The sequence below is a fragment of the Hylobates moloch genome, unplaced genomic scaffold (assembly GCF_009828535.3).
Source record: "Hylobates moloch isolate HMO894 unplaced genomic scaffold, HMol_V3 SCAFFOLD_19, whole genome shotgun sequence".
In the NCBI taxonomy this organism is placed as follows: Eukaryota; Metazoa; Chordata; class Mammalia; order Primates; family Hylobatidae; genus Hylobates; species Hylobates moloch.
In genome coordinates, this window is record NW_026652294.1 from 18,878,895 (window position 1) to 18,891,077 (window position 12,183).

The window sequence follows — 12,183 nt, forward strand, 5'->3', positions numbered from 1 at the left end:
GAAGTGTGCCATCAACTGTTTCTGCCCTCCTATGCTGGTTGTTATAGTGATAATACAAGGAGGGGCATTGGCTTTTTGTTGTTGTTACAGGAGTATCTACTCAAGACCCATGATTCACCAGGTTCTTTGCTGGATACTGTGGATGGGGATGAAAAGATGGTTTCTGTCGTCCGTGGTCTCACAGTAGGGACAAGGAGCCAGCAGTTTGAATACGTATCACAATGCCTTGCTACAGATGGCAGATGAGCTTTTCACACAAGGTGCAGAGTTAGCAGAAGAAAGACACAAGGAAGTGCTCAAAGAAGGTTTCCAGGAGGAGATGACTTACAAAGGGAATTTTGAAGAATGAACAGGAATTCATGGGGCTTCCAGCAGGGAAGGGCATTCCATGGAGAGGGAACAGCACAAGCAAAGATACAGAAATGTGGAAAGTATGATGCGTTACAGCAGATATAAGAAGCTTGGTCCATTTATTATTGTCACCCCATGGCTAAAATTAAGCTGCCCCTCTACTGTAGATGAACATGCAACTTGACCATGATATAGGCTTACCTTTATCCATTCTCCATTAATAAGACTCCATTATGGCAACTATGGCCCTGGGAGACAGTTGTGGAAACACTGAGGGCCAAATGGACCATCTGTCTCCCCGGTGACTTTGTCCTGCTGCCTCTGATTTGGCCCTCAGGTAACCCACTGGCCAATGGGCAAACACAGCATTGTCCCTTCATGCCACCAGGTATCACCAAGGCCCAGTGGCAGCCTCTTATAGAGCATTTAGGGAAGCTGTAGGGAAGATATGCCCCTTTCGCCTGAGCATCGTGAGCATAGATAATTTTATGGGAAAGTTGCAGTCTTCAGGCAGTGGGTCCCATGGGGAAATTCTGTAGCACTAACTGCTTTTTGATTCATTTATTCAGTTTATTACCTTTAGGCACCTGTTACGTGTATGGTGGGTTGGCCTTGAGTAATAACTTTCTTCAGGTCTAGACCCACCCATTCAGCAGCAGCACTGGCTTTGCCACCCCCGCCTTCAGCTTGGTGTGCCCAATCCCAGACTCACTGTCCTCCTCCAAGGTGCCTTTCTCATTATATTCCCTGTCCTGGAGTCATTGCCACCGACCCAGGAACCCCAGTGTGGCCTTCTGCTCCTCCCTCTCTCTTTTTTTTCTCTTATCTAAGTTCTGTTCTCCTGAAATCCTCTAGATCCAGCTTCCTTGTTGCTCTTCCTGGGATAGACACTTTTTTTTTTTTTTTGAGATGCAGTTTTGCTCTTGTTGCCCAGGCTGGAGTGCAGTGGCGTGATCTTGACTCACAGCAACCTCTGCCTCCCAGGTTCAAGTGATGCTCCTGCCTCAGCCTCCCAAGTAGCTGGGATTACAGGCATCCGCCACCACGCCCAGCTAATTTTGTATTTTTAGTAGAGATGGGGTTTCGCCATGTTGGTCAGGCTGGATTCGAACTCCTGACCTCAGGTGATCCGCCCACGTTGGCCTCCCAAAGTGGTGGGATTACAGGTATGAGCCACGGCACCTGGCCAACAGTGTCTTAATCAGATTCTCATTTCACATCCACCAAGTGTAATGTTCTCCTAAATGACATGTCTACATCTGTTCCCCTCATCTGTCCACAGCTCACCACCCATCTATCCATTCAGTTCATTTATTCAACTCCTACTCTCTTCTAGGCACTGAGCTGTAGATCATGGATCTGTTCATTTGAATGTGTCTGATGTGATCCTTGAGCTTGCTGAGCTCACAGGAGGGATGTAGACAAGTAGACAGGCAACCACTACATAAGGATGAGTAGGCCGGTACGTATGGCTGCGATAACAGTTAGGGAGGACCCCTGACCTAGACGTAGGTAGTCAGGAAAGGATCCTAGGAGCAAATGATGGCGGTCCTGAGGCAGACTAAGGTATAACCAAGTGCTGAATGTGGAGGTGCAGGGTGGGCAAGACTGTGAGCTCCATGATATCAGGGACAGTGCGAGTGTGTCTGACTCAACCCTGTGTCCCCAGCATCCAGCTCATCCCCTGACAAATAGGGTGTACTCAGTGAGGATTTATTGAATGAGCAACTGCGGGACAGTTGCAGCCTGCAGAGCAAGCTAAATATGATAAGGCCCACGGTGGAGAGAGAGCACGGGGTAGGGGGTGGGAAACTGAGAGATGGTCTGTATGTCTGGAACATAGGACAGGTGTGAGGAGTGACCATGCCGACGGATGAGAGCTAAGAGGCCAGTCGTCCTGCCCCCGACACCTCCCTGAAGTCCAGTCTGTTTATTTTTATTTTATTTAATTTATTTATTTATTTATTTTGAGACAAGGTCTTGCTCCGTCGCCCAGGCTGGAGAGCAGTGGCACAATCTCGGCTCACTGCAACCTCCACCACCCAGGTTCAAGCAATTTTCCTGCCTCAGCCTCCCAAGTAGCTGGGATTACAGGCACGTGCCAACACACCCAGCTAATTTTTTGTATTTTTAGTAGAGATGGGGTTTCACTGTGTTAGCCAGGATGGTCTTGATCTCCTGATCTCATTATCCGCCCGCGTCGGCCTCCCAAAGTGCTGGGATTACAGGTGTGAGCCGCCGTGCCCAGCCCGAACTGTTTTAATTAAACTTTCATTGCATTCTCATGTCCCTCCTTCTCTGCTCCAACCCTGGAGCCCTGCTAAGCCCCTCCGCTCCTGGCCCCCACTCCTAATACACCCTGTGCCCAGCCTTTGTCTCCTGTTGCTCTCCTCAGATTGCATCCCCTCTGCCTTCTCCTCTTGTCAAAGTCCTGCATTTCCCTTTAGGGCACAGCTTCCCTCTCCTCTTACACGTCCTTCTGACCCGGTCAGAATTGGCTGCTGCTCTTACTCTCATGGAACTTTGTGTTCTTTTGTAGTCCTTATCACATTCCGCCCCGTGCTTATATTTAACTGCGCTCGTCTGTCTCTGAGCAGTATGAGCTCTTTGAGGTCAGCGGGCCGGGTCATTCTCATCTTTGTATTTCCCACAGTGCTTTATTTCTAGTAGGTACTCATTCGTGGCATTACGCTTTATGTCATTATTTGTAGTAGCACAATAGTATTTATACTAGTAGTTCTTGACTGACGTATTGCTTTGTATCTAGCTGGTTCCTAATTAGGGTGTGTCTGCTATTGATTATTATCCCATGTTTATTTTTGATGTGCCATATTTTGCACTTCTTATCTTATTTAATCAACACAGCAGCCTGATGAGAAGGTCTTTCTTCACATTTTCCGGAATGTAGAAATAGCAGTGCAGAGGGGTAAGTGACATGCTCAAGATTCCCACTCATACATTTCAGACCTGGGTTTGGAACCCGTTTTCATTTAACTCCGGAAGTTTTGCCCTTGCGTAATGCTCCTTGGTATTTCGGGTGCTGCCTCAGTAAAAGCAACATCAGACATCTCAGCTCCTAACTGAAAGTGTTCAGGGCATAATGAAGTTGTTTGCCACCAGTATCTGATTTTATTATCAAAAGTATTAAAGTAACCACTTTGTTAGCAGAGAATCCACTTTGGTCTGAGTTCTGGTCACCAAAGCTTTCAGTAGAGGCTGGAGGCCATTGGCTTAGTATACAACCTGAAAGTGGTCTATTTTGGGTGAATAAAAGCTATAGAAATATTAAAAGTGAGGACAGGCTGTTACTGGGTGATGGGAGCTCCCGATGACTCCATCTTAAAGCCTGGTTTTCTTTTGGAGAGGAACAAGCAGCAGACAGAACTTACGCTGTGCTATGGGAGAAGTCTCTTGCCAGCCGCCTGCAGCCAGTCTAAAAAACTTACCCTATGTTGATGTATTTCTGCGTTAAGGCTGATAAGTCCAGGTGGCAGATATAAAGGTTGACCAAATTGTTAACACATGCTCTACTTACGGCTTTCAGAAAAAAATGAATATCCTAATAACAGGTATGGCGTTTGGCCTGAATTGGGTGTCAGTAGTGATTGGTGGTTGGTTGTCACTTCTCTGAATCACGGAGGTTGGGTGAGATGCCTTCTCTCCTTTTCAGCTCCTGCAGCCTCACCAGTGAGCACTGGTTTGGTAACATGCCAGATTTACTTTCACAATTGCTGTTAGAAACGAGCCCAGCCATAGGAACTATGAAGAGTGTGTTTTTGCAGCTGTAATTCAAAGAGCCGTACCTCTCCACCTGACCCTTCCTTCTCACACTCCCCACAGACGGAACCCTCTGCACTTCCACCTTATTGCTGACTCCATTGCGGAGCAGATCCTGGCCACGCTCTTCCAGACCTGGATGGTGCCCGCCGTGCGTGTGGACTTCTACAATGCAGACGAGCTCAAGGTATGGGCAGGAGGGGAGGCACCTCCGTGATCTCCTCTAGCTGGAAGCGTTATCGCTTGTGGTTGAGTGGACTGTAGCAATGCCAGAAATCTCAGCTCCTAACTGAAAATGTATAGGGCGTAAGGAGGTTGTTTGCCACCAGAATCTGATTTTATTATCAAAGTATTAAAGTAACCCCTTTGTGTGCACAGAATCCACTTTGGTCTGTGAGTTTTGACCACCAAGCCTTTCTGGAGATGCTAGAGGCCATTGGCCTGGTGTATAATCTGAAAGTGGTCTATGGTAGCTGTCATCTAGAGAGTTCCATTACCCAGTGAAGTAAAGGCTGAACTCAGACCCCCATGGGCTGGGGTTTAAATTTGCATATTGTCACTTACTGATCAAAAGACACAAAGTAAACCACGCATCTCTGCTGGACCTGTTTTCTCATCAGTAGAAAAGATGGATGAAATACCAAACTCATGGGGATAATTAAGAGGCTCAAATGAGAGAATATATTTGAATGTGCTTTAAAAAGATGCTGCTGAATAAATATTAAAGGTTATGTCAGGCTGGAGGGATTTCAACCAAATGAAACCTTTTTGGTCATCTCATCCCCTTACAATTTTTTTGTAGTGCCATTTTGCTTGCATCATGTTGAGACCCACAGCCCGATTAAGAAGTCCTGTATATTCTGGCTCTTGATTCTACTTCCGGTCTTGTCACTGGCATTCCTGTAAACCTTCGCTATTCTTTTAACTCTAAGTAGCAGAGCACACCTGTAGTTCCCTTTGCCCCCTCTTCTGTGTTTGAGTCTTTGCTTATTCTGTTCCTTGCGTCTGATATTTCCTTCCCACCTATCTTGCCACAACTCCTGTTCATCCTTCAGGACTCAGCTGCAGTGCCAACTCCTCTTAAGAAACAGCCTCACTTCCACAGGAAAGAGGAAGACATTTTTTGTTCACTTGTCTGTCTACTGGACCCTTCTTAATGGGGTAGGAGGAGAGGGGTCGCATCTTATTCTTTTCTGTATTTCTGGTGCATAGTAGGTACCCACTAATGCTCGTGTATTTAACAAATTGCTGTGATTAGAGGAACATGTAACTTTGCAGAAATACACTGATGCTCTGTCTCCGATCACCTTGGGAAGGACTCAACACCTAAGCATGAGGCTGACTCTGGCGAACTGCTTGTTCCAAACCTCATAAAGCCATTACCTTTTCATTGTAGAGCCATAACATTTTTAATAGATCACTGACATGCCGGCCAGAGTTTCTGATTTTCACATATTTCAGGCTCTGAGGTTGATGGAGATGTTCAAAATTTAGCATTTGGGGATTGTCGTGGTAATTTGCGTGCCATTCCAATCTATTCTGAGCTAAAATTGATTAACACTCTTAAAAAGGGAAAAACAAAATTTAGCAAATTGCTGCGCTAATTAAGGTGAAAGCAAGCCACTCTGTCTCCCAGGGTCTTAGCGCCAACACCATTGGGGGAAAAGCAACACGGGAGGAGGAGCGGCAGCTGGTTCCGAAGGATGCCTCTGCCGCTGTGTTCACCATTTGCCTTTCTTTGGGTAGGAGTCCAGTGCCATGTCCCCTGTGAGCCTGCACCCTTTACTTTGTAAGAAGACACCGAAGTGTGCTGGGCATAGTGGCTCATGCCTGTAATCCCAGCACTTTATGAGGCTGAGGTGAGGAGAATCGCTTGAGCCCAGGAGTTTGAGACCAGCCTGGGAAACATAGTGAGACCCCCCACCTCTACAAAAAAATTTTAAAAATTAGCCAAGTGTGATGGCACACACCTGTAGTCAGTCTAAGCTGCTCTGGAGGCTGAGGCAGGGGGATCACTTGAGCCCAGGAGTTCGAGACCAGCCTGGGAAACATAGTGAGATGCCTGTCTCTACAAAACAGGATGTGGTGACTGCACCTGTAGTCCCAGCTACACTGGAGGCTGAAAAAGGAAGATCACTTGAGCCCAGGAGTTCAAGACTGCAGTGAGCTATGATCGTACCACTGTATGCCAGCCTGGGTGATAGAGCTGGTATGTGGTACGATCATAGTGGTAAGATCATGGCTAAATGATTGTATCATTTTTTTCCTCAAAAAAAAAAAAAAAAAGAGGAAAAAAGAAAAAAATACAAAGTGATTGGGAAAAAAACTAATTTCAAATCCTGGTTTACCGCTGAAGAATTCTCTAACTGGTTTTGAACCTTGGTTCTCTCAGCTCTCAGATGGCTTGGGACTGAGTCAGCCACAAAGGAAGGGATGAAATAAGATGGCTCAGTGTACACAACATGACACGTTCTTAAAAATGCTTCCTTCCACTCGCAGCCAAGGCCAGAATGACTTAAAATGCACTTGGGTAGCGTGGCCTGCTGTGAAATCCATCAACAGCTAAGAAGTTGAAGGAGTGAGGTACCATCGACTGGAATTCACTCCTGGAAGCCCGTTCCATGAGGTCTCGGATGAAAGGGGAGAAGGGGAGGAAACACTGATGCTCTGACTCCGTCATGCCTACTTTAATCCAGGGAGACCAACTGTCTATTATTTTACATGCTGGCTTTTTTTTTTTATATACATCCGAAAAAAATCCTTCATGGCTTAAAAAATAATAATTTAGAAAATACAATCTGATATGTTCAAAAGAATATTGTCTCTAGAGTCCTGTCCTCTAACCCAATCTCTGCTATGGAAGACTTCATCGAAGTTTCCTGACACCTGCTTTTTGTTCCCCTACCAATTAACCACCTGTCTCTCTCACATTCCCGAATCCCATGAGAGTGTTGTCAGAATCCAGTACAACAGTGAGTATGAAAGTATTTATAAAACGTAATTTTTTCATAATAGTAGTAACTATGGTTCATGACAAAGCCGGGATGAAAACCCAGACCTGTTTGACTCCATGATCTACTAGTCTGTCTATGTTTTAGTTTATACGTAACCCAGATCAACAACCCCAAAGCCGTGATCTGCCTACTCCACCAGCCTGACAGCCCCCTCTGCAGTGGCGTCACCATCTGCTTAGTTGCTTATCTGGAACTGAGAGCTCATCTTTGTCCCTTTCTCTTGCCCTGGGTCTAACCATATCACACTCTAGCGTGGCTCCACCTCCCCTGCACCTACCTAGTCCATGCTTTGTGATCTTTCCCTAGCACAATGGCAAGTGTTTTTCACACTGGTCTCTTCCCTCCACTGCTCACCTCTCCTCCCCCATATCTTTTCTCTCAGTAGCAAAAGTCAGCTTTCCAAAAACAAGCGCAGTCATGCCACTCTTTTCCTCTGGGTAAAACCTTCCCTGGTTTCCTACTGCTCTGAGATAGAGGCCACAGTTTTTTTTTGTTTGTTTTGCAGACAGAATCTTGCTCTGTCGCCCAAGCTGGAGTGCAGTGGCATGATCTCGGCTCATTGCAACCTCCACCTCCTGGATACAAGCGATTCTCCTGCCTCGGCCTCCTGAGTAGAGTAGCTGGGACCATAGGTGTGCACCACCAGGCCCAGCTAATTTTTATATTTTTAGTAAAGACGGGGTTTCACCAAGTTGGCCAGGTTGGTCTCAAACTCCTGACCGCAAGTGATCCATCTACCTCAAGTCGTCTGCCTACCTCAGTCTCCCAAAGTGCTGGGATTACAGGCGTGAGCCACTGCCCGTGGCCGAGGCCACAGTTCTTAACCGAGTCACATCTCTCTGCAGACGCTGGCTCCTGCCTCCTTCCAAGTTGTTCTTGCACCACTTGTGTCCTTCCTCACTCTCCAGTCCTGCAGATTCACTTTGCTCCTTCTTTCCCACCAGAGCGCCTTTGAACAGGTTATTTCTTCAATTTATTAAACTGTTCCCCAACCTCCTTCCTTTCCCCCATTGCTAATGAATAACAAGTTCTTTTGCTAAAGTTACGTGTACTCGGGGAAACTTTCCCTGCCTTTATCATTTCATAGGGGTTGCCTTGTTACATGTTCTCCTAGAATCACATACATTTCTTCGGTAAACTCAACAGAGAGGGTATTCTTTCGTGCTTTTGTGTGATGAGCTAATAAATGTCTATCTCCTATACTGTAAGCTGCCAAACCAGGATCACGTCTGTTTTTCACCACCTTTGTATCCCAAATGCCTGGCGTGAGGCTTTCAAAGATATTTGCTAAAACATTTTTAAAAGAAGCTTTATAGATGTGTGCTAAAACTTATAAAGATGCTTGCTAAATGACTGGCTTATAAAGATGTTTACTAAATGACTGATACACAGTGAATTTAGAGCTGGGTCCCTAAGAATAATAAAACCAATGGCAGAGTTGCTTTATCACCGTCAGGCCCAGGAGTTCACATTTCTTTATCACTTGTAGAGCCCAGGGTCACCACATTCCTAATGCCTATTTGTTTCCCGGAGGCTTGTGTGGGCAGCCAGGAATTTGCCCACCAGCCACCCTGAAGTTGCATAGATAAGGCAGCTCCATTTGCACCAGCCCACCGCCTAAGAGCAGCTCTGGGACAGGTGAATGAGTGTGTTTCCATGACAGGTACACTAGGAAGGAAACACATTAAAACACTATCCACTAGACGACCTTAGGGAAGGAGGAAGAACAGGAGAGAAATGGACTTGCGCTGTGTTCTGCAGTTGCATTCAGGAAGCATGTCAGATGGTACCCTCAGCAGACACACGTGATGGCTTCCCTTGATACAGCTCCAAGAAACCACTATGTACAGCTGTTGGAAGTGGCATTTCTCAGAAGTGTTCCTGTGGGCCCCTTATGATATCTGTTAGTGCTAGAGAATGAAGTAATAGGGAACAGGACATTTGTGAGGGATTGGTGCGTGATTAAAAATGAACTGTGGGAAATTCGCAGTGGACTGGTACACTTCTCTCTGTAATGACCAATTAGTGGGGATTTGCAAATAGTGATGGCCCAGCCTGCCTATCTCTGTGGCCTGTGAAATGCTCATTGGTCTTCCCGATGTTTACATGGCCCATTTGTTTCCAGCCTCCAAGTCCTGGTACCAACAGGCTACCAGGACTGAAGGTACCTCTACTCTGAGCTCCACTCAAAACACGCAGCTCCTGTCTACAGGAGGAAAACTTATTTTTGCGTAGAGCTTTGTCAATGATGCGGGCTGTCACTCATCTCTCATGATGACCCTGGGGGTTGGAAAGATAAGTATGATTACCTCCACCTCACTTAAGTTAAAGTGTGGGGTTGAAGAACATTTGCCTAAGATTAGGCTGCTAACAAGTGCTGACGCTGATATTCGACTTTTCCCTTCCCAAAAGAAAGGATATGAGATAGAGGATTGTATAATTCAGTAGACATGGATGTAGTAGAGATCTTAAGGGAATTTGAAAGATAGGGGCCACAGCTCCTGGGGAACGACTGTTGGTTACCACTGTCGAGTTGCACTTGAATTCAAAATTCCTCTTTTCCATGACTTTGGATCCCACAGGCTGTGGTCTAACATCTGTCATTTAAGAATCACTTACTCAACCATTGTGGAAGACAGTGTGGCAATTCCTCAAGAATCTAGGACCAGAACTACCCTTTGACTCAGCAATCCCATTACTGGGTATATACCCAAAGGATTATAAATCATTCTACTATAAAGACACATGCACATGTATGTTTATTGTGGCACTATTCACAATAGCAAAGACTTGGAATCAACCCAAATGCCCATCAATGATAGACTGGATCAAGAAAATGTGGCACATAGACACCATGGAATACTATGCAGCCTTTAAAAAGGATGAGTTCATGTCCTTTGTAGGGACATGGATGAAGCCAGAAACCATCATTCTCAGCAAACTAACACAAGAACAGAAAACCAAGCTCTGTATGTTCTCACTCATAAGTGGGAGTTGAACAATGAGAACACATGGACACAGGGAGGGGAACATCACACACTGGGGCCTGTCAGGGGGTGGGGGCCTGGGGGAGGGATAGCGCTGGGAGAAATACCTACTGTAGATGATCGGTTGATGGGTGCAGCAAACCACCATAGCATGTGTATACCCATGTAACGAAACTGTATATTCTATACACGTATCCCATAACTTAAAGTATAATAATAAAAAAGAATCATTTACTTCATTTCTCATGTTTTACATGGTTTTCTCATAGTCTGTTTCTCACAACACCTCTATGGGCTAGGTCCTGTTATTATTCCCATTGTACATTCAAAGGAACTGAGGCATAGGGAAGTTAACTAACTCCAAATCATGTGACTGGTACATAGCAGAGCCAGGATGAATATTCAGAACTGTCTGACTCCGGGATCTGTGCCCTTTCTCCTATGTCCTATTTCCCTCTCTGTGGCTTATTTCAGCTAAGTTACTGTCATTGTGTCTAGACAAGGACTCTCTGAGCTTTTGAGGGGGGGCGGGTTCCTTCTCTGGCTGTTCCTGAAGAACCAGTACATTAAGCATGGCCCCTGCAGGGAAGGCCTGCTGGGAATGGTACTTCCTGTAGGGGATAAAAGGGAGCCCTTCTAAGGATGCTGCTGAGGGTGGGGATGGCCCTGTCACTTCCATCCAAGGATCCTGTTCTAAACTAACAGTCGTCACTCTAGACAGTTGGCTTTAAATCAGGAAAACATTTCTTGCCAGTTTTCAGACAAGGCCCTACATGTCTACCAGCCTTTGATCTTGCCCCAGCTGGCCCAGAAAGTCACCCCCATGCTATCACTGGGGTGCGCATGATCCCGAGCTCAGGAAGGGAAGCGGCACGGCAGTGGCTGTTTCATGATTCACCTGTCTAGCTGGGAGCCCTAATTTTTCTCCTTTTCTCTTAGACCCAATGCCCGCTTGTTACCAACATCAGAAAGATGATGAAGTGAGATTCAGGACTGTGGCTGCAGAAAATATTGATGGTGGACTCTAAAAACTGGCCTCCTACTCATCCTTAATTGCCTTTGTGCTGGTCTCTATGGAGGATGGCAGAGGTTGTCTTTAGAGAACTGTAATCTTCCAGCCCCCTGCCGTCCTTTAGAAGGCAGACTCATTGTTCCTGTCATGTAGGGGGTGGGTAAACTGCTGCCTACCCTATCTGTTTCCTGGGAAGCTATGCTTCCTGAATACTGGACATTTTCTTCTGGGAGAGACTGAAGAGAACATGAAATCATAGGATTCTAGGGTGGGAAGGAGGCTTAATACTTACAAGTTTTTGGGGTTTTTTTTGTTTTTTTCATGAATTAGGCCAAGAAGGGCAACTGAATTGCCCAATAAGAGATGACATATGTTTCTTTCTAACATATAGCTTTTCCCAGAATGGGATCTGGGTTTTCTGGCTGCTGGGCCTGGTTTATAGCTCAGTGGGGACCACACTTAACAATGGTTGAACTTCAGGTTCTGTGACGAAATGCTGTCATGAGGCTGGAGCAGCTCCAGTGAAGCTGGGCCTGCAGAGGAAAGACAGAAGACGTAGATATGTCTCATGGAAGGGCATTATCTGCTCTGGGATGCCCTGCAGAAACATGAGAAATGAAGTAAGGTGTGTGGGGCCTTCTGAATCCCCCAGTTCACTAATAATGTGTTAATACCCAGAGCAATGGACAGAGGTGAATAAATACCCTATCAAAATGGGTATTTCTGGCTCTCCTTTATTGGTGAAGATTGATTGCAGTTTAATGAGGACTTACTTGTAATGGAAAGCAATGCTTGGCACATAATAGGCACTCAGCAAATCTTGCTTTCTTCTTTTTGTTCCTAATGTGGCTGCCTTTCATATATTTAAAGATGACTGTAATTAACTTCTTAAATCTTTTCTAAGCCCACCGTGTCAACCCTTCCTCTTCTCCTCCAACAATGACTGCCGACCTCTCATCAGAGGGTCTACATTTTGGCTTATTTTTCTAGAATAGTTGATGCATTTATGCTCTTGTTCCTTCTTTCCTTTGTGGTCCTGTGT

At 45.8% G+C, this 12,183-nt stretch overlaps 1 protein-coding gene across 4 annotated transcripts in view; it reads left to right on the plus strand.

The window, feature by feature from the left end:
* LARGE1 (LARGE xylosyl- and glucuronyltransferase 1) overlaps positions 1-12,183 on the plus strand; it is a 640,944-nt gene that overhangs the window by 304,982 nt on the left and 323,779 nt on the right. For all 4 annotated transcript variants that reach the window (XM_032139623.2, XM_032139621.2, XM_032139622.2 and 1 more), the window contains one exon: positions 4,192-4,315. In XM_032139623.2, coding sequence (XP_031995514.1) covers positions 4,192-4,315 — 124 coding nt within the window. The remainder of the gene's footprint in view (positions 1-4,191; positions 4,316-12,183) is intronic.